The 21,579-nt window shown below is 62.9% G+C and overlaps 1 protein-coding gene across 1 annotated transcript; it reads left to right on the top strand.

Moving 5' to 3' along the window:
* Nucleotides 1–1,632: 1,632 nt before the first annotated feature.
* Nucleotides 1,633–21,579, top strand: ATP6V1B1 (ATPase H+ transporting V1 subunit B1; the record flags this gene model as incomplete). Its single annotated transcript, XM_080343563.1, has 14 exons — nucleotides 1,633–1,732; nucleotides 11,498–11,553; nucleotides 13,307–13,405; nucleotides 14,607–14,700; nucleotides 16,400–16,477; nucleotides 16,786–16,925; nucleotides 17,434–17,535; nucleotides 17,675–17,772; nucleotides 18,654–18,777; nucleotides 19,490–19,640; nucleotides 19,786–19,868; nucleotides 20,045–20,149; nucleotides 21,175–21,304; nucleotides 21,413–21,579. The coding sequence occupies 14 exons, from the start codon at nucleotides 1,633–1,635 to the stop codon at nucleotides 21,577–21,579; spliced, it is 1,527 nt and encodes a 508-aa protein (XP_080199689.1).

The following is a 21,579-nucleotide window of genomic DNA, read 5'->3' as shown; positions in this document are numbered from 1 at the left end:
ACTGGGAGGAACCCTGGCCCAGTGTGGTGGAGAAGTGAGACCCTCGCGCCTCCCCAGGCAGAGCAGCTTTGGGGGCATTTCAGAGAAAACAAGGCCCGGTTTTATTTGTGAAGGAGCCCCCAAAGCCTGGGATTTTTGGGAGGTCCCTGGTGTGTTTTCCCAGCCCGGGGCATCCTCGTGGGTCTCCTGCATCCTCCTCCCGTCGCTCAGCAGCCGGAGGGGTGCAAATGGAAGCAGGGGAGCCACGAGCTGCCCTTTCTGCAAATTTAAACCAAAATGCTGCGTTCACAAAGACCCCAAAAGTGACCCAAAGCTGCTTGTCCAGACTCTCCCCTCCCAAAGCGACCAGCCGCAGCGAAGCTGTCCCGGGGGCGCGGGAGGTGCCGGGGAGGCCGCTGGCCCCGCTCCGCTCGCCTCCAGCAGCTGCTCCTGGCTTGTACGTTGGAAAAAAGGATAAAGAAAAGTACTGGATGTAAAACTTTAACAAATACTGCGGTTTCTTATGGTTTCTAATGGTAAATAAAAGTTATGTCCTGCCTCCTGCCTCCTCCATCGCCTTCGGCAGCTGCGGCTGAGCCGCTCTCCACCCCGGCTCTACTGGTACCAGTAACCTCGTGTGGGTGGCTCTGCTGGGCTGGGTGGGATTTAGGAGCACATTGTCGCCTGCTCTGCCTGAGCTCGGAGCCCCCCAAGCATGTGCATGCAGAGATACGTCCAGCACAGCCCCTCAGCACCGCACACCCCATCTGGCACCCACCTGTCCCCAATGCTGGGTGACCAACTGTCACCCCCGACATGACCCCCCATCCCCAGCCCTGCGGGGTGTGGGGGATGCAGACCCCTGTACCCATAACCCCACTGTACTCCAAACTATTCCCACCCTCCGCTGTCCCTAACCACAGCATCACAGGATCATTTTGGTTGGAGAAGCCCCTCAAGATCATGGAGTCCAACCATATAATCCACCCTTGGCCCTGCCCCGTGTCCTGAGAACCTCACGTCCGTCTGTCCAGCCCTCCAGGGCTGGTGACTCCAGCACTGCCCTGGGCAGCCTGTTCCAATGCCCCACAGCCCTTTGGGGAAGAAATTGTTCCCAGATCCAACCTCACCCTCCCCTGGCGCAACTTGAGGCCGTTTCCTCTGGTCCTGGCGCTTGTTCCTGGGGAGCAGAGCCCGACCCCCCTGGCTCCAAGCTCCTTTCAGGCAGTTCAGAGATCAGAAGGTCTCCCCTCAGCTCCTGTTCTCCAGCTGAACCCCCAGGTCCCTCAGCCGCTCCATCACACTTGTGCTCCAGCCCCTCACCAGCTCCGTTCCCTTCTCTGAATGCTGCCCCTAAATCCACCGTTACCCCACCCCAACCTTTTTCCCATCCCCACCGTCACCTTCAGGCTCCCTGTCCCATTCCCCGCCCGGATGGGGTGGGGTGGGGGCCGGTCCCGCCGCTCCCTCCCGCTGTTTACAGCCAACACGACCTGCGGCCGCTGCCGGAGCCGCCGGAGCTGCGGGCGGGGCGGCCCCGACGGGCCGGGACCGGCTCCGGCCGGCGCGGGGGGATAAAGCCCATGGCGCTGCCGCCCGCCCCTGCCCGGCTGCAGCCTCGGTCCTGCTCCCGTCCCCAGTGCCGGTGCCGCCATGGCCGCCGCGCAGGTGCAGGCAGCGCGGGCAGCCCTGCCCGCAGCCCGGGAACACGCTCTGGCCGTCACCCGCGACTATAGCAGCAACCCCAGGCTGAGTGAGTGTGGGGGGACACGGAGGACACACACGGCATCTCTCTGCCCCAAAGCCGGAGGGTCGCCATGGGTGCCCCAGGGTGGCAGGGACAGGGGTGACCATGGGGCAGACAGGGGTGGCAGGTTTGGGGGGTGTCACTGGGGCAGGCAGGGGTGGCAAGGTTGGAGGGGTGACCCTGGGACAGGCAGGGGTGGCAGGGTCGGGGGGGTGTCACTGGGACAGGCAGGGCTAGCAGGGACGGGGTGTGACCCTGAGGCAGGCAGACAGGTGGGTGACACTGGGGTGGTGACAGGGATGGGGGGGTGGCACTAGTGCAAGCAAAGATGGCAGGGCCGGGGGGTGACAGCGGGGCAGGCAGGGGTCTGGGCTCTGGGGACCCTCCATGTCCCCTGCCTGCGGGCAGCGGTTCTGCCTTCGCTGCCGAGGCCCTGGGAGGGAGCACAGGGGCTGTACGGGTCACTCGGGAGGGGCCAGGGACTGTCATGGGGCCGGGGGTCTGTCACCCCTCCTGGTATCTGCAAGGGCTGTGGAGGTGTCACAGCCGCTGGGGGTGGCGGGGGTTGTGTTGGGTGCGGCTGATCCCGCAGCGGTACTGGGGTGCGCTGGGTGCCCGCCAGGTGATGGATCCCACCCTGACCCCCCGCAGGGGGGGACAAGATGGAGTCGGCAGCTTGAGACACGGCAGGGAGGGGCCGCTTGTGTGCTGGAGCCTGTGAGGACGGTGGTGGCTGTTGGGGGGACGTCTGTGGGTCCGTACCGCCAGGGCTGTCTGTGTGTCCGTATCGCCAGGGCTGTCTGTGTGTCCGTACCGCCAGGGCTGTCTGTGGGTCCGTACCGCCTGTGACCACAAAATACCCCGTTCCCGAGCACCACAGGCTCGGAGGCATCAAGGACATTTGCGGTGACCTTTGTGCCTTTGCTGGCGGGTCGGGGTGGCTGGAGGGAGCTTTCCTGTCACCTCCCTCGTCCCCAGGCGGGTGGCTCCAGGCTGGCACGGCCCCGGCTGCACCGTCCCGGTGCGGCTGAGTGCAGCCGGCTCTGCCCGCCCGCCCCTGTTTGCTGTCAACAGGAAGCCGGGAGCAGCCACCCAGGGGTGACCTGTCCCCAGTTCACACGGGTGACAGCCAGCCCTTGGCCCCAGGAGGGTCACCAGCTGGGCAGGAGGTGGCTGCAGGGACCCGAGGCTGTTTCTTGTGACATTGGTGGCAGGTCCTACCCTCCCGCTGGCTCCCGGCTGCATCCCACAGGCTCAGGCTCTCGCTGCTGCGGCTGCTCCTTCCTGCACCCACGGGAGACGCTGGGGGAGCAGCTGGACTGACTCTGCAAAGCCACGTCCAGGCTGGGACTGAGTCCTGCCCCGGGTGTCCTGTCCTCACCGTATGTTGGAGAGGGGTGTGTGAGGGCACAGGACAGTGACAAACCGGTGCTCTGCAGCCCTGTGTGCCGGGGGGGTCCTGGCATGGGAGGGAGCACTTGGGACTGCTCCAAAAATGTACTACAGGGTGATGGTGGGAGGCAGGAGGAGGGACCTCGGTAACTTGAGAGATCTGGGGGTGCATCTGGGGTGACATTCGGAGCGGTCAGGGGGAGGTAAATGGAGCGTCCCCCTCAGCACCTGATGCCCTGTGGGTACAGCAGAGCAGGTTGGGGGGACAGGTGTCTGCCCACCGTGGGTATTGCTGGGGGACACCTGCTGAGCTGGGCACTGTCCCTGCCCCAGGGGTGTCCCTGTGTGTGCCACCACCCCAGGTGTGTGGCACCTGCCCCACGGCAATGCCAGAGCCCCTCCCCAGCCCCACGGCTGGGAGCCCGGGGTCCCAGAGCCACAGAGCCCCAGGCTGGTGGGGCTGCAGGAGCTCTGTAGATCCCCAGCCCCAGCTGCTCACGCAGGGTCACAGAGCAGATCACGCAGGGTCACAGAGCAGATCACGCAGGGTCACAGGGGGTTTGAATGTCTCAGAGCAGGAGACTCCACACCCACTCTGGGCAGCCTGGGCCAGGCTCTGGCACCTCACAGCAAAGACGTTTCTGTTCATGTTCCGATGGAGCTTCCTGTGTTTCAGTCTGTGCCCGTTGCCCCTCACCCTGGCGTTGGGCACCACTGAACAGAGTCTGGTTCATCCTCTGACACCCACCCTGAGCTATTGATCCATTGATCACATCCCTCTCAGCTTCTCTTCTCCACTCAACAGCCCCAGCTCTCTATGTCTCCTCAGCACAAAGATGCTCCAGACCCCTCATCATCTCTGTGTCCCTCCCTGGACTGTCTCCAGTGATTCCTTGTCCTCCTTAAACTGGGGGGCCCACCATGGGATCCAGTACCCCCAGTATGGGGTCCCAGCAGTGTGTGGTCCCAGTGTGGCACCGTGCACAGGAGCAGCTACATGATCCCCAAATACACCCCAGCACTGGGGGGGACACTGGGAGCTGAGCAGGGCTGCAGGCAGGAGCAGGCAGGAGCAGGCAGAGCTGCCTGTGCCGCTCTGCTGGGGCCGGCTCTCCTGAGAGGCAGGAGAGGTATTAGCAGCTGCTTCCCCGCGCCGCAAATCCATTAGCACAAGCAAGTGGAAGAGGCACTTCTCACCTCCTGCCCTTTGGCTTGACCCATCTTTACGAAAAACAACCCAGTGAACGATGCCGCTGCCTGCACATGGGCTGGGGCTGCTCAGGCAGAGGGGCTGTCCCACAATGTGTCCCCACGGTCCCCAGGGCACAGGCACAGCCTGGGAGCAGCTGCAGGGCTGGGCTGGGAGGGGATGGATGGAGGGGCTGGAGCATAAGTGTGATGGAGCGGCTGAGGGACCTGGGGGGTTCAGCTGGAGAACAGGAGCTGAGGGGAGACCTTCTGATCTCTGAACTGCCTGAAAGGAGCTTGGAGCCAGGGGGGTCGGGCTCTGCTCCCCAGGAACAAGCGCCAGGAGCAGAGGAAACGGCCTCAAGTTGCGCCAGAGGAGGTTGAGGTTGGATCTGGGAACAATTTCTTCCCCAAAGGGCTGTGGGGCATTGAACAGGCTGCCCAGAGCAGTGCTGGAGTCACCATCCCTGGAGGGCTGGACAGATGGACATGAGGTTCTCAGGACATGGGGCAGTGACAGGGTGGGTTATGGTTGGACTCCATGAGCTTGAGGGGCTTTTCCAACCAAAATGATTCTGTGATTCCATGAGCCCGGCCCAGGTTCCCAGAGAGGTGGTGGATGAACCATCCCTGAGACATCCCAGGCCAGGCTGGACGGGGCTCTGAGCACCCTGAACTGGTGCAGATGTCCCTGCTCATGGCAGGGGGGGCACTGGGGGAGCTTTAAGGTCTCTCAGCCCTATGCACCCCAAACCGTGGTGCTGGGGACAGGGGGTGGGTGTCCTGGGGGGCTGCAGCCACCGTGTCCTGCCTTTGTTCGTCCCCCATGTCCCCAGCCGCGCTGCCGGAGCCGTCCTTCCTCCCACCCGCGCACCCCACGGTCCGTCCCGCCGGGGTGGGACCCCCAGCCCCACAGCTTCGCTCTCCATCACTTCCTCCCTCCTCCCGCCCAGCTGGTCGGGGTCCGCAGCCCCGCTCCTCACCGCCCACCCCCAGCTCTGTTTTGTCTGATAGAAAATGCAAGAGCAAGCCCAGCATTTTTTCTCCTCGGGGCTGGCTTGTTTGGTTCACGCTCGGCTGGTTCCTGCCATTCTTTGCCGCTCCTCACATGACGTGCAGGTGTGTATGGGAACCCTCGGCCGGCGGGTCCTAATTAGTGGCATAGAGTGTGACCCCCCGCCGGGCTTTTCACCGGCTCCGCCGGGCTGGGACAGGCCGGTGGGTTTGACAGCGCGACACAAAGTGACACATGGCACAATGGGCAGGTTGCGGAGGGGGGAGAGCTGGTCACTTAGGGACTGTCGGAAAAGTCCCAGGATGGCCGCGGGCTGGGGCCGGCGGGCGATGGCGGCTCCTGGGGAGGCGCATCCCGGGGACGCCGCTGTCCCCGCGGGATGTGTCACCGCCATGGGGACAGGGACGGGCTGAGCGGGATTTTGAGCTCAAAGTCGCCATCGGGGCTGGATTCGTGCCCCGTCCCGAGAACAGCGTTTTGGTTAAAAACTAAGCTTGTGGATGATGGGACAGCGAGCAGCACTGGGGATGTGGGATCCATCCAGCCCGGTCCGGAGCAGCCCAGGGTCACCCTGCGCTCAGCACACCCACCCCTGGCCCATTGCCGGGGGGTGCCAGGCGCGGGGCAGTGCAGTGGGATCCTCACCCCGTGATTTGGGGACACCAGAGACCCTTCCTGGCTCGGTACCGGCTGGGGACCCCTGAGACACCTCGTCACCCCGTCCTTGCTCTGGGCTGGGGGGAGAGGGATTTGGGGATTTTGGGGCAGTTTCCAGTCTTTGCTCCGCCGTCCCGTGCATCCACCATGCGAACCCCGGGAGCTGTAATTTGGGGTCGAGGGAACTGTGAAGCCCCTAAGCAGTGGTGAGCATCACCCGCCGCACATCCCAACCTGGAGGCCAAGGTCACCGTCACGGGACAGGTGACAAATTTGTCCCAAATCAACTTCTGCGGAGAGGGCGATACCCTGGGTGGGGTGTTACTCCAGCCCCCCCGCCACGGCCTGGGCTGGAGGAGGATGGAGCTGGGGCTGCATCCGTCCCCTCGCCGTGGCAGATGGCAGGTCGTGGGACCCCCAGACGGTCCTGAGACCCCCAATCCCACCCTGGGACCCCCCGGCCGCTCCCGAACGAGCCCCCCGGCGCACTTTGGCGCAGAGCCCTAAGGCCGGTGTGGGGCTGGGGATGCCCGGGCAGGGGGCTGGGGAGGGCGAGCGGGAGCAATTAGCGGCGGGTGTAGTTGGGTCGGGTCCTCTTTGTCCCCCGGGGGCCCTTTGTGCCCCCCCTCGGTGGCCAGCAGTGCGTGAGTGTCAGGGCTAACGGAGATTGCATCTGACAGGAGCTGTGAATTTGGGGCTGGGGGTGTGGAAAGGCAAGGTTGAAAGCCTTTTTCTTTTCTTTCGGCCCCTCTCCCCCCGCCCGCCGCCCCCCGAGTCCCGGCCGTGCCCCCCGGCAGCCGCCCGGCCGCAGCCCACCCACCCTGCTCCCCCCCGGCTTGTTCATAACAGCTCAACGTCTTAATTATCGGAATTAGTGCTTTCCGGTGGCAGGGGCCGCCCCTCCTCTCCTGCCCCGTCCAGCTCCCATTCGCTGCGCTGTCACTTGGCGTCACTGTCGTGATGTCCTTCTCTGTCGCGATAGAGCCCTTTGGGATGGGCACGGGCTGGGGGCTGGAGCGATGCAACAAGTGGGGGCCGGGCCGGGGCTTTGCCCCCATTGCGAGCCCGGGAGCTATGGGTTCCTTTGTACAAAATGAGACAGTTTTGCAGAAAAATCCCTTATGTGAGTTTAATTTTCTCGTGATATTGGCCGGGCCTGGGCCAAAGGGCCCCCGGGGGGGCTGGTGAGGTGAAGGGTTTTGTAAGGGGCTTTTCAGTGGAAATGGTGAAGGACAGAGAACCGTGGAGCAACGTTTTTATCATCTCCCATGTTCATTTCTCCATGACCAAGCCTGGTTGTCTGTCCCTCCATCCATCTGTTCAGCCATCCAGCTCTCCGTCCTCTCCAGCCCCACCACCATCCTCTCCATCCATCTGCACTTCCATCTTCTCCATCCCTCCATCCATCCCTCCGACCATCCCTCTGTCCATCCCTCCATTCATCCATCCTCTGGGGGCTCTGTCCCCTAAAATGCCTTTCCTCGCTGGCCCAGGCTGCTGTGCTGTGGATTCCCCATCTCTGGAGACCTTCGACCAGCCCCAGGTGACCCTGCTTGCACCAGGAGCGCTCAGGAGGTCCCTGCCCGTGTCCACTGTGCCGTGACTCCAAGAGCAAGGCCAAACCAGTGTCCCTGGAGCCCAGACCCTTGGGTTACGTTGAGTCACCATCCCTGGTGTTTAAAGTGTTCAAAAGACACGAGATGAGGTTCTCAGGGACATGGTTTAATAGTGAACTTGGCAGTGTTGGGTTAACGGTTGGACTCGATGATCTTAAAGGTCTTTTCTGACCAAAATGACTCTATGATTCTATGATTGCTCCACCCACACTGGGGATGCTGGTGGCATTGCCACCGCCCTACAACCCATACTCAAAGCAAAGTCACTGTGGGGTAGGAAGGGGACCTGGTTCAGCTCCTTTACGGACAGACTGGTTTGGTCGGAGAGGAGCGCTGCGACAGCCAGCACTGAGACCCTGCGCTGCCAGGGACCCTGCGCTGCCAGGGACCCCCTCCGTGCGTCTGCGCTGGGGAACCTTCTCTGCCTCAGTTTCCCTACGAGGAAATGAGAGAAATGGTGCTGCTCTCCCTGAGTGATGGTTGGAGGGCTAATATATGTATATATAGGTGTTATTTAAAGATGGATGGATGGGTGGATGCAGAGCTGGAGAGTGGGTGGATGGATGGAAGATAGGAGGATGGATGGAAGGAAGAATGGATGAATGCAGAGCTGGCTGGATGGATGGATAGATGGATGGATGGATGGATGGATGAATGGATGGATAGATGGACACAGAGCTGGATGCATGGAAGGCTGACTGGATGGATGGGCAGAGAGCTTGGCCAATGATCCCATGTCACAGCCACAGGTCCCCAAGTGGTGCTCTCAGAGGGTCTGATGCCCTCGGTGGGAGAAGATGCTCCGGTGCGTTGGGAGGGCCGCCGGGAGGGTCCCGAGGGCGCTGGCAGCCGTTGGGGCTGGGCTGGGGACCACCGTGCTCGGGGAGAGGGACGAGCCCCTGTCCCACGTGGGTGGCTCCCCAACAGCTGGGACTGCAGAGGGGACGGGGCGGGGGAGAAGAAAATAGCCCAACAAAACCTCCCAGAGGAAGGGAAGCGGCGGCGGATATTTGTGAAGGAGCTGGAAGGGGAAATAAAAGGCTGAACGGTCCCTTTGGGAAGAAAGGGGACAAAGGCGGGGAGGTTGGTGGCCGAGAGGCGGCTCCGGCGTGCCAGCCCCCCAGGCTGCTGAATGGGCAGCCAGCGGGAACGGGGCGTAATTGGGTAACGGGGAGAAGGCTAATTGTGAAAACAGCGGGGATGACAAAAACGGGGCACAGGCCGGGTGGGGGACGCGGGACGTGGGGTGGCCAGGGATGGGTGCTCCCCACCACAGGATGCAGCCGGCAAGGAGCAAATGGGACAAATCTCCCCAAAATGGATTTTTAGGGCTGGTCTGACTGGGATGCACCCTGGGAGCTGTGCTGGTGCTGGTATCACTGAGAGGTGCTGCCGGGATGCTGGGGCGTGGGGACCCGCATCCTGTGGGGACCCGCATCCCGTGGGGACCCACATCCCATGGGGATCCACATCCCGTGGGGACCCACATCCCGTGGGCACCCGCATCCTGTGGGGACCTCTATCCTGCAGGAACCCGCATCCCATGGGGACCTGCATCCTGCAGTGACCCGCATCCCGTGGGGACCCACATCGTTCAGGAATCCACATCCCGTGGGGACCCCTATCCTGCAGGGACCCACATCCCGTGGGGACCCGCATCCTTGCAGTGACCCGCATCCCGTGAGGACCCACATCCTGCGGGGACCTGCATCCTTGCAGTGACCTGCATCCCGTGGGGACCCACATCCCGTGGGGACCTGCATCCTGTGGGGACATGAGTGCTGCAGGGACCCGCATCCCATGGGGACCCGCATCCCATGGGGACCTGCATCCCGCAGCTGCGGCAGGGACCACCCATCCCCGCAGCGATGCCGGCCAGCTGGCCCGGCCTCTCCAGTCGGATTAGGATCATGAGGAAATGAGAGAGCCCGGTGTGAGAAGAGAGGGCAGGAGGGCTGAAAGGGCCCGGCGGGGTCAGCGAAGCCAGGCCCCGCCATGGCAGGCGTTTACGGCATTTGACACATTGGAAAAATGATCAAGGAGCGGCTTAGAGCCGGATCAGTTCCCCAGCACCTGCACCCGCCTGGGAAGCTGCTCCCGACCCCGCGCAGGGACCTGCTGCCTCTCGCTGCGCTCCCGCACCCGTTCCTCCCCGTTTGTCACAGAGCCCCGGAGCAGTGGGGCTGCAAGAGCTCTCTGGGTCCCCATCCCAGCCCTGCCAATGCAGGATCACGGAGCAGATCACGCAGGATCCCAGGGGGTTTGAATGTCTCAGAGCAGGAGACTCCACACCCGCTCTGGGCAGCCTGGGCCAGGCTCTGGCACCTCCCAGCAAAGACGTTTCTGCTCAAGTTCTGATGGAGCCTCCTGTGTTTCAGTCTGTGCCCGTTGCCCCTCACCCTGGCGCTGGGCACCACTGAACAGAGTCTGGTCCATCCTCTGACACCCACCCTGAGCTATTGATCCATTGATCACATCCCTCTCAGCTTCTCTTCTCCACTCAACAGCCCCAGCTCTCTGTGTCTCCTCAGCACAAAGATGCTCCAGACCCCTCATTCCCACTAAAGACTCACAAGACAAATGGAAAAGTCAGAGAAAACTAAGAAATAATCTGTGATCTGACATCAGACGAGCTGTGCGAACTTGTCACCATTCCCTGCTGCTGGGCAGCAACTCCCATCTTCTCAGCCCTCAAAACGTCCCTAAAGATGAACTTTACTCCCGTAAAGAAGCAAATATAAATTGCCAGAGCTCCACGGAAGAATACGGGTTGTGTTTTAGATGTCTCCCTTCTGTAACTGCATATTATGAGTGTTCTTCGCTGTTGTTAATGGCAGGAACGGTGATGGTGAACTGCAGTCAGGCTCACAAGGTCCCACAGTCAGTAGCCATGTGGCACGTTCCTCCTGAACCCGCTCGGGGATGTTTTACCTTCCCCAGCTTGAAGGCTCCATGTTTTCTGAGTGTTTTTAAGTTGGCTGATTCTCTACCAAACCAGATTTCCTCCTCGATTCTTCGTGTTGGAGCTGCTGCTGCTCCGCGCTGGGTTCTCCAGCGGTTCCTCCTGCAACTTGCCATCCTTGCCATCCTCTCCTCATGTCCCCGCTGCCTCCGCTTGTCCCTGGGGTCTGCATTGTCACTTAGGAGAGGTGACATCCCCAGCAGCCTTGTTTCCTTGCCTGAATGCAGCACTGAGTCCCTGTCACCCCGATGTCCCCTCCCGAGCTGTGGGGTCCCTGGCAGCACCCGTGGCCACCAGGCAGCGTCACCCTGCGGGTGCTCGGACCTTATTTGGTGGTGGTGGTGGTGTTTGGGTGTGTTCTATGTTTGGTTTGGGGGTATTTTGGTGTGTGGGTTGTTCCTTGCTGTGTTGGGTTTGGTTGGGCTGGGTTTGTGTTTCCATTTGTTAATTTTGTTTGATTTGCTTTTGGAGGACGGGGGTTTGTGTGTGTGTGTGCGTGCGGGTTTGTTTGCGTTTGGTTTTGGGTTTGGGGTTTTGTTTCGTTTGGTTTTGTTTGATTTTGTGGGTTTGTTTGTTCATTTTCCATCTGGTTTTTGTTTGGTGTTTGTTTTATTGCTTGGTTGGGGCTTTTTTAAGCAAAATCCTGGGGTACTGAAGAGCTGTGCTTAGCGAGGGAAGCCACTGACTTGCCGCTGCACCCCGGCTTTCACTGTCCCCCCTTCTGTACCTTCATTCCTATTGAAATGAACCGAAATGGAAGGAATTCGGGAAAAGCCCCGTTTCCCTCAGGATGGAGGTTCCGGGGCTCCAGTTTAGCCCCCGCCAGTCACTGGGGCTGCCACTGGGAGGACTGGGACAGCGGGAATGGCGCGGGTGGGACCGATCCTGCCCTGGGGGGAGCGTCCCCAGCTTTGGGGACTGACAGTGTGTGTCCCCTCCAGCCTACCAGACGGTGTGTGGTGTCAACGGGCCCCTGGTGGTGCTGGACAATGTGAAGGTAGGACCCCGCGGGTGACGAGGGGACACCTCGGTGGTGTCACTTTGGGATGTGCGGGGACCGCTGTGCAATGGGGGGTGCAGTGGGGAGCGTGTCCCTGTCCCACATCCCCTGTCCCCCGGGCTGTCCCCTGGGCTGTCCCCTCCTCTCTGGGGTCTGTCAGGCGGCTCCGAGCTCCCTCCTCTGGACACGGCCGGGAGCAGAGCCCCTGTGCTGCTGTCCCCGTCCCTGTGCTGCTGTCCCCTGTGCTGCTGTCCCGTGTCCGGCTGTCCCTGTGCTGCTGTCCCCTGTGCTGCTGTCCCGTGTCCGGCTGTCCCTGTCCCCTGTGCTGCTGTTCTTGTCCCCTGTGCTGCTGTCCCTGTCCCTGTGCTGCTGTCCCATGTCCGACTGTCCCTGTCCCCTGTGCTGCTGTCCGTGTGCTGCTGTCCCTGTCCTCTGTGCTCCTGTCCCTGAGCTCCTGTCCCCTGTGTTCCTGTCCCTGTGCTGCTGTCCCTTGTGCCCCTGTCCCTTGTGCTCTTGTCCTTGTCCCTTGTGCTCCTGTCCCTGTCCTCTGTGTCCCTGTCCATGTCCTCTGTGCCAGCCTTAGCTCCTGTCCCCTGTGCCGGACTGAGCCCTGGTTCCCGTCCCTTGTCCCCTGTGCCCCTCCCCGAGCTCTGCTTCCTGTTCCCTGTGTCCCTATCCAAGCTCAGACTTGTGTTTGCTGTCACCTGTGCTCCCAGCTGAGCTCCAGTTCCTGTCCCTTGTCCCCTGTGCTCCCACCTGAGCTCCAGTTCCTGTCCCTTGTCCCCCGTGCCCCTGCCCAAGCTCCAGTTCCTGTCCCTTGTCCCCTGTGCCCCTGCCCAAGCTCCAGCTCCATGCAGGAGCTCTGAGCAAGGTCACATCCCAAACCCCAGTTCAGCCTGTCCCCAGACTGGGTGGCTCCTCGGTGTCACCCTGCCTGTCCCTGCTCCCGGCGCAGGGCTGGGCTCATCTGGGTGGCCACCAGGCCAGCCGGGACCCTCCGAGGGCCTTTGTTGCCCGGTGCCTGGTTTCTGTGGCCCCTTTCATGGCCAGCCCGGCAGGATGGAAATCCAGCAGCTCAGTTAAAGAGCCGGGCCATGGCGGGGTTTCCTCCGCTTTGTTGTCCTTTATGCAAAGGTCTTTACAGCAGAATTAAAGTCCAAAGTTCACAGTGCCGAAGCCAGCGCTGGTGGCTGAGAGCAAGGAGGAGGAGGAGGAGGAAGAGAGCAGGGCTGGGCAGATGTGCTCATGGAGCAAAGCCCCTCGGACATTGTCCCCTGAGCAGGACGTGTCCCTCAGCCAAGGGGCTGCAGAAGTGCTGCCTCCACCCCCCTGGGGGTCGTGGCTGGGTGGGGGTCCCTGGGGGTGTCACCAGCTCCACGGGGCTTCTCCAGGGCTGCGGATGCACTTTGGGCAGCTCTCAGAGATGCTGCTCGTACAGGTGATGGGTCTGTCTGCTCCTGGCATCCCGCAGTGCTGGGGAAACTGAGGCACGGAGCAGTGCCACAGCTCTGGGGTGGGGTGAGGACAGGCAGCACCTTCCCCAAGACACCTCCTGCCTGGACTGGCAGGTCCTGCCTGTTGGCATCAGCTGCTGAATGTCCCCCTGGTGTTTGGTGGCTTCAGGGAGCACGAATCCCCAACTACAGGAAGGGAAACTGAGGCAGCACTGGCAGACAGGCCCGTGCAGGCAGGGGCTGCAAGGGATGGTGTCGGGTCCCCCCCCCATCTCACCCTGTCCCTGTCCCTCCAGTTTGCCCAGTACGCCGAGATCGTGAACTTCATGCTGCCCAACGGCACCAGCCGCAGCGGGCAGGTCCTGGAGGTCATGGGCTCCAAAGCCATCGTCCAGGTGAGCCCAGGCAGGGGACACAGGGACAGGGGCCGCGGTGGCACAGGGGACACGCGCATGCTGCATGGCCTGGGGCTCTGTCCCCCTCCAGCGGTGGCTGCCGCAGCCGGGCTCTGGTCGCGGCTGTCCCAGGCTGCGGGACCGGTGTTTGGGGACGGGACGGAGCTGGTGCTGTGACACCGGCGGGGACAAAGCTGTGTCAGCCCTCGCACCCTCAGCTCCGAGCAGGTACCACGTTCCAAACGCCACCGTCTGCGCCACCGCAGCGGGATGGGGGGTGACGTGGGCACGACCCTCTGCTGGGTCCCTGTCCTGCTGTCCCCATCCTCCCCTCGCCCCAGCTGCCCACCCAGGTCGCCCCCCATGTCCCCAGCTGGGTGACACCGCAGCCTCCTCGGGACCCCTCGTTCTCCCTGGGCTGCCCCCCGCTCCATGCCAGGACCCCTCCGCCGTCCCCCCGTGGCCACCAGCCGGGACCGGGGGTTCGCGGGGTGCCCGCCCCCTCCAAACCGGTGCAGCCAAGTGGGGTTTCACCGGGAGCACCGGGGCCGTTTGGGGCCGTCCGGGGCCGTCCTGCCTAATTAGCCCAGGTCCCCTCTAATCAGCTCGGGGGGGGCTGCAGAGCTGCCGGCGAGCGGTCAGACCTCCCCCCCACTTAATGCCGCCCGGACCTCTGCAGCGCCCTTGTAATCCTATTAGGGAGTCAGCCCGGGAGGCGAGAAAACGGGCAAAAAGGGGAAAAAAGAGGATCTTTTTGCAGCAGCAGCTTTGGGGGGGACCGAGCTGCACCCCCACCCCCCAGGCGGGTGCTGTGGCCGTCACCCCCCAGCCGGGTGCCCCCGGCTTCCCCAAGGCATTGCCCTGCTCCCGGGGGCCACACGGCTCTAATTAAAGCAGCGATCTGGAGGTTAATTAATACAAATGGTGTCAAATATTATACGGATCAAAAATGCCTTCGGTTGCCCTGCCCGAGGCCCTTCTGCTGCTCTCGTTGCATTCAGGAGAGCGTGAACCCCCCCTCCCCAGCTCTCCCCAAAGCCAAAGGAGTTTCCTTAACCCCGGGCTGCCCCCCCGCTTTTATCACCTCTCCGTGACGGGTTTTTCGGGTGAGCGCGAATCACATCACCTCCCCGCGGAGACCGCCCCCCCCCGCTAATCCCCGCTAATTGCCCTCCCCGGCTCTGCCCCGGGGTGTCCGCAGGTGTTTGAAGGGACATCTGGGATCGACGCCAAGAAAACCTCCTGCGAGTTCACCGGGGACATCCTGCGCACCCCGGTTTCCGAGGACATGCTGGGTAAGCGCGGCCCCCCCCGCGGAGCCCCCGCACCGCTCGGTGTGATGGGGTCACCCGGCAGCCGGGGGGGACACGGGTATTTTGGGGGTGTCGAGGTCCTGAGGTTGTGTCCAGGCGACAAGCTTGTCCCCAGTCCTGGGGTGTCGCGTTCAGCACGGGATGACAGTCACCTGCCTACGGGGCTAAAACGTCCCGCTGGGTCCCCTCTGCCCAGTTATCCCAGTAGAAAAAGCCTGGCCTGGGAGAGGTTGTGCCCTTAACACTTTCGTTGCCTTGAACTTGGGAGAGCTAGGGGCTGCCCGTCCCCTCTGAGCCCCGAGACGTGGCCACGCGTGAGGCCACTGCTGTCTCCACGGGGACACCGGCCAGGGCAGAGCTGGGTGCTGGCACCACCCCCCCCAGCACCCCAGTTTAGGCTCAGCCCAAGCCCTTCCTCCCCAGCTTCCAGCCGTGTGAGAGGCTGCGGAGGGTCCCGCAGCCCCCGGGGCTCGCAGGGGTCACCGCTGGTGACAGTGGTGGCTCGGGGTCCCCGCGGAGGGACCTCGGCTGGCACAGGGGATCGCTGCCCGGTCGGGGACCGAGTGTCACCTGCAATCTCTGTCCCCTCAGCTCCGCCCGCCTGCAAAGGGCAGCGGGAAAGGGCAGCGGGGACACGTGTCGAGCGCGGTGACAACCGGACAGCGCCCTGGCGGGGACCACCGGCTCCCTTCCCTGCCAGGGTCCCCCTTGTCCCCACGCGTGAGTCCCCTGGGAGGGGACACAGAGCAGACGGGGTGCGCAGAGTCCATCCTGAGCTGTCCTGTAAAACCTCCCTGCCCTGTTTTTTGGGGGAGGTTTCCCCTTCCCCTCCCCCCTCAAACCAGGCTGGGGTCCCCCGGTTGTACTGTCCCCCCTCCTGTGCCCCCTCCCTGTTTGCGGCAGACGTGGGTGCCGGTGAAGTTCAAGGTTACTGACCTTTCATGCTCCGCGCTCCCGCATCCCGGCCCCCCCATCACCCTGATCCGCTCTGACAGCGGCGACGCTGCCCGGCCCGGGGGGGGGACCCCGAGAACGTCCCACAGGGACGGCAGCGGCACAGGGGGGAGCCGGGGGGGGACACGGTGGCACATCGGCTTCACCGCCATCGATCCCGCGGCTCGAAGCGGGTCGATGAGGATGAGGGTGAGCGGTGATGCGGCGGCTCTCTGGGAGCATTGTGCCCCCCCGCTCCCCCTGGGAGGCATGGGGGGGCTCGGTGTCACCCCACTGCAGGGGACCCCAAGGGGGAGGGGATGGAGGGTGGCTCGAGTGGCATGAGGGGGACTCTGGGGACCTGTGGTGTCCCCCAGCCCTCGGGTGCCGCACTCCCCGCGCCCCCCACGCGGTGACATGGGGACCTTGTCCCCAGGCCTTGGGGGGGCGCTGCGAGACACAGCCCTGGAGTCCCTACAGCCACCCCGGGTGCAAAGTCCTCTGCTCCTCACCCCCTGCCACCCACCCCGCGCTGTGTTCCCTGCCACCCACGGGTGCTGCCCATGTCCCGGGTTTCCCGTGCCCGGGGGTACTCGCAGGGAAAGCCCCGCAGTGACACAGACCTGCCCGTCCCCGCACGGGCACAGGGACGGGATGGGATGGTGGCCCTGCCCGGTGACTGCGCGCCAGGCTGGGTCCTCCCCCGCGCCGGTGCGTTCGGGGGGGCCGAGCATCCCTCTCTTTGCAGGTCGGATGTTCAACGGATCCGCCAAACCCATCGACAGCGGCCCCCCCGTGATGGCCGAGGACTTTCTGGACATTAACGGTGACAAACGGGGCACAGCCGCGGGGGGGTTGGGGACCCCCGGGGGTCTGGGGACGACCCCGTGCCCTGATGGCCAGAGCAGCCCCGGGGTTCCGCCCCCACGCCAGCTCCCCAGGGGGGTCCGTTTGTCCCCATCGGATACCCTGGGGGCACACGGGTGCAGGGTGGGGGTACCTGGTGATCCCCTCCCACGCCAGGGCTGCTGGGGGGGCTGCCCTGGTCCTTACCTCCAGCAGTTCATTTTTGGTACCATTGGGGTGAGTCCTGCGCTTTGGGGTGCCCCCCCGGGTGCCTTATTCACCCCCCAGGCCAGCCCATCAACCCCCACGGCCGCATCTACCCCGAGGAGATGATCCAGACGGGGATCTCGCCCATCGACGTGATGAACAGCATCGCCCGCGGGCAGAAGATCCCCATCTTCTCGGCCGCCGGCCTCCCCCACAACGAGGTGGGGTGTCACAGGGGTTCCTGACCCCCCAGCCCTGCAGGGTGACGGGCTGCTGCATGCAGGAGAAGGGAAGGCCACCTTTCCCCGTGCCTCAGTTTCCCCATCTGCACAAGCAAGGGGGTAGAGCAAACCCCACTGTGCCAAGAGCTGCATGTGGTGGGGGGGTGATGTGGAGTGCCTGTGGGATGGGGGGTCACAGACCCACCCCCCCAGAACAGCCGGTGGTGCAATGGGATGGAGAAGCATCCCTGACAGATGGAGGGGAACCACAGTCACACATGCCATGTCACAGCAAGGGGACACGGCTGGTGGGGGGTGGCACTGGTCCCCCCCGCGGGCTGGGTGACATCTGGGGGTGCTGGTGTCCGTCCTGGGGTCCTGATTGTTCACTCCACCTCCATCCCCAGCTCCCCCTGCCCTTTGCTGCCACGGGGGCCAGATCCTGGTCCTGGGGGTGCTGTGAGCCCTCGGGGGGATTGTCACCCCCTGCCACCCCCGTCCCCCGCAGATCGCGGCGCAGATCTGCCGCCAGGCCGGCCTGGTGAAGAAGTCCAAGGACGTGGTGGACTATCACGAGGACAACTTCGCCATCGTCTTCGCTGCCATGGGGGTGAGCGGGGATGGGGGGCTGGTCCCGCTCACCCCGGCACAGCCCCACAGCGGGGAGCCCCAGCCCCACAGGACAGCTTTGCTGCTGCCCCGGCCCCCTGCCTCAGTTTCCCCAAGCGTTCCTCTCCTCCGCCCGCCAGGTGAACATGGAGACGGCTCGTTTCTTCAAGTCAGACTTCGAGGAGAACGGCTCCATGGACAACGTCTGCCTGTTCCTCAACCTGGCCAATGACCCCACGTGAGTCAGGCCACGGGTCCAGCACTGGCTGTGCTCCTCCTCTTCCTCCTCCTCCTCCTCCTCCTCCTCTTTTCTCCCTCTCCTTTTCTCCCTCTCCTTTTCTCCCTCTCCTTTTCTCCCTCTCCTTTTCTCCCTCTCCTTTTCTCCCTCTCCTTTTCTCCCTCTCCTTTTCTACTTCATCTCTCCTTCTCCTTCTTCTCCTTCTTCTCCTTCTTCTCCTTCTTCTCCTTCTTCTCCTTCTTCTCCTTCTTCTCCTTCTTCTCCTTCTTCTCCTTCTTCTCCTTCTTCTCCTTCTTCTCCTTCTTCTCCTTCACCTTCTCCTTCACCTTTACCTTCTTCTTCTTTCTCCTTCTCCTTCTCCTTCTCCTTCTCCTTCTCCTTCTCCTTCTCCTTCTCCTTCTCCTTCTCCTTCTCCTTCTCCTTCTTCTTCTCCATCTTCTTTCTCCTCCTCCTCCTCTTTCTTAACTTTGTCCTCTTCCTCCTCCCTCTCCTCCTCCTCCATCCTACAGGGTGCTGAGTCCCTTGGGCTACTCCATGTGCCCCCTGGGCTCCCCTAAACTTGTCCCAGTGCTGGGATGGGGGGTGACCTCCAGTGGGGTTCAGTGAGGGCACAATGTGGGGGGTGTGTAGCATGGGCTGGGTGGCCCCCATTGTGGATCTAGGGAGACCCTCTGGGAAGCGCTGGGTGACCCCCCATTGTCAAGGCTCCCTCCCCAGCCATTGCCCAGTCCCAGCTCAAGCACCCCAAGATCTGGGGTCCCCAGGGGTGCCCTACCCCCTTGCCCACAGCCAGTGTGGCTCAGCCCCAGGCGGGTGCCCGCAGGGCTGGGGGTGCTGCGTGGGGCGGGGGGCCCGGGGTACCCAGCCTGCGCCCCTGGCAGGATCGAGCGGATCATCACGCCCCGGCTGGCGCTCACCACCGCCGAGTTCCTGGCCTACCAGTGCGAGAAGCACGTGCTGGTGATCCTGACCGACATGAGCTCCTACGCCGAGGCGCTGCGGGAGGTCAGCGGCCCCCCCGGTCCCTCCTGGTCCCCTGGGCCCTCCCCATGGGGCAGGGGGTGCGACTGCCATGGGGGGTGCTCAGGAAACCTGAATAATTGGGGTGCCCAGGGTGCTGGAGACACTTGAGGTGCTCAGGGTACCACAGGTGCTCGAGGCACCCGGGATATTTGAGATACTTGGGGTGCTGGGGGTTCCCAAGATACTTGGGGTGCCCAGGGTGCTGGATATGTTTGGGGTACCCAGGATACTGGGAATGCTTGGAGTCCCCACGATGCTGGGGGATGATTGAGGTACCCAGGACACTGGGAGTACTTGGGGTGTCCAGGATATTTGGGTGCTCGGGGTGCCCTGGATACTTGGGATAATTGGGGTGTCCAGGATACTTCAGATGCTCGGGGTGCCCTGGGTTCTTGGAGTACTTGCGGTGCCCAGGATGCTCAGGAAATTTGGGATAATTGCGGTGTCCAGGGTGCTGCAGGTGCTTGGGGTGCCTGGAATATTTGGGGTGCCAGGATATTTGGGGTACTTGCAGTGCTGGGGGTGTTTGGGGTGCCCAGGATACTTGGGATGCCCAGGGTGCCCAGGATGCTGGGGGTGCTTGAGGTGCCCAGGATACTTGGGGTGCCTGCGGTACTTGGGGTGCTTGAGCCCCCTCCAGCACCAGGTACTTGGGGTGCTGGTCCCCCCAGCCCCATCCAGCCCCGTCCCGCAGGTCTCGGCCGCACGGGAGGAGGTTCCCGGCCGCCGTGGCTTCCCCGGCTACATGTACACGGACTTGGCCACCATCTACGAGCGCGCGGGGCGCGTGGAGGGCAGGAACGGCTCCATCACCCAGATCCCCATCCTCACCATGCCCAACGACGGTCAGTGACGCAGGGGACACGCAGTTTTTGGGGGAGCTTCCCTCCCTGGGGCTGTGCTGCTCTGGTCACTCCCGGCTCGGGGCACGGCCACCTCACGGGGGGCCAGACACAACTTTGGGGCTCACGGCACCCGCTTGTCCCCCAGACATCACCCACCCCATCCCCGACCTGACGGGTTTCATCACCGAGGGGCAGATCTACGTGGACCGGCAGCTCCACAACAGGCAGGTCGGTCCCCGTGTCCCTTCCCAGCCCCGTGTCACAGCGGTGCGGGGACAGATATGGCCCCAAGGGGTCTGGAAACCCCCTGGCACTGGGTGTATTGAGGGCAGGGGGACCGGGGGGGCGACAGTCCCCTTGCCTGTGTGGGTGACCATTTTGGGGGGTCCCCTCTGCCCCCGCAGATCTACCCCCCCATCAACGTGCTGCCCTCCCTGTCCCGCCTGATGAAGTCGGCCATCGGGGAGGGCATGACCAGGAAGGACCATGGGGACGTCTCCAACCAGCTGGTACGGACTGGGGGACACAGGGGGGACACGGGGAGGGGGCTCATTTGTCACCTCAAAGCCCTTCACCCCTGCGTGGGGCTGGGATCTTGCTGCTCATCGTGGACTCAAAACACTTACGTTTGGCACCTCCTTCATGTGGGGGGGCAGTTTGGGATGGGGTGGGAGTCCAGGGGGCCCAAAACCCCAAAATGGGGGGGCAGAGCTGTAGCTTGTCCTGCAGCAGGAATCCCAGGCTGACAGCACACAGCGTTTTTTCCCTGCAGCATATATTATTATACAGAGCATAATATATTGTAAGATACTATATATATTACAGTATGTTATATATAAATATTATATATTATAATATATTATATAGAATATAATTATATATTGTTGTGGATGCTGCAGAGACCAGAGGGCTTTGAAAAGGACTGGCAAACTGGCCAAGCCTGGGCACATAGACCCTGCTCAGGGTGTCCCCAAAGCACAGGGTGTCCCCAAAGCACAGGGTGTCCCCAAGGCACAGGGTGTCCTCAAGGTACAGAGTGACCCCAAGACATGAGGAGTCTCCAAAGCTCGGGGTGTCCCCAAGGCACAGGGTGTCCCCAAGGCACAGGGTGTTCCCAAGACATGAGGAGTCTCCAAAGCTCAGGGTGTCCCCAAGGCATAGTGTGTCCCCAAGGCACAGGATATCCTCAAGGTACAGGGTGACCCCAAGACATGAGGAGTCTCCAAAGCTCAGGGTGTCCCCAAGGCACAGGATATCCTCAAGGTACAGGGTGACCCCAAGACATGAGGAGTCTCCAAAGCCCAGGGTGTCCCCAAGGCGCAGGGTGTCCCCAAGGCACAGGGTGTCCCCAGGACATGAGGAGTCTCCAAAGCTCCGGGTGACCTCAAGGCACAGGGTGTCCCCAAGGCGCAGGGTGACACAACCAGGCAGCAAACACCGGAGCAAAGGCTGGTGTCACTCCCGAAGCTGGGCGGGGGGTCTCTGCGCTGCCCGGCGGGTGTCACCGTGTCCGTCTGTCCTGCTGTCCCCGCAGTACGCCTGCTATGCCATCGGGAAGGACGTGCAGGCCATGAAGGCGGTGGTGGGCGAAGAGGCGCTCTCGGCCGACGACCTGCTCTACCTGGAGTTCCTGCACAAGTTCGAGAAGCAATTCATCAGCCAGGGTGAGAGAACAGCCGGACCCTCCTGGAGCCAGGACGGGGGCGTGGGGCTCTGAACCAGCTCCCACATCTCCCCGCTCCTGCATCTCCCTTCCCTGCGTCTTCCCGCAGGTCCCTACGAGAACCGGAGCATCTTCGAGTCGCTGGACATCGGGTGGCAGCTGCTGCGCATCTTCCCCAAGCAGCTGCTCAAGCGCATCCCCGAGAACGTCCTGGCCGAGTTCTACCCGCGGGAGGCCAAGGCGCCCGACGCAGGACCAGCCAGCACCGCGCTGTGA

Source organism: Nesoenas mayeri (genome assembly GCF_963082525.1).
Source record: "Nesoenas mayeri genome assembly, chromosome: 4".
In the NCBI taxonomy this organism is placed as follows: Eukaryota; Metazoa; Chordata; class Aves; order Columbiformes; family Columbidae; genus Nesoenas; species Nesoenas mayeri.
This window is presented reverse-complemented; position numbering and strand designations above follow the sequence as displayed.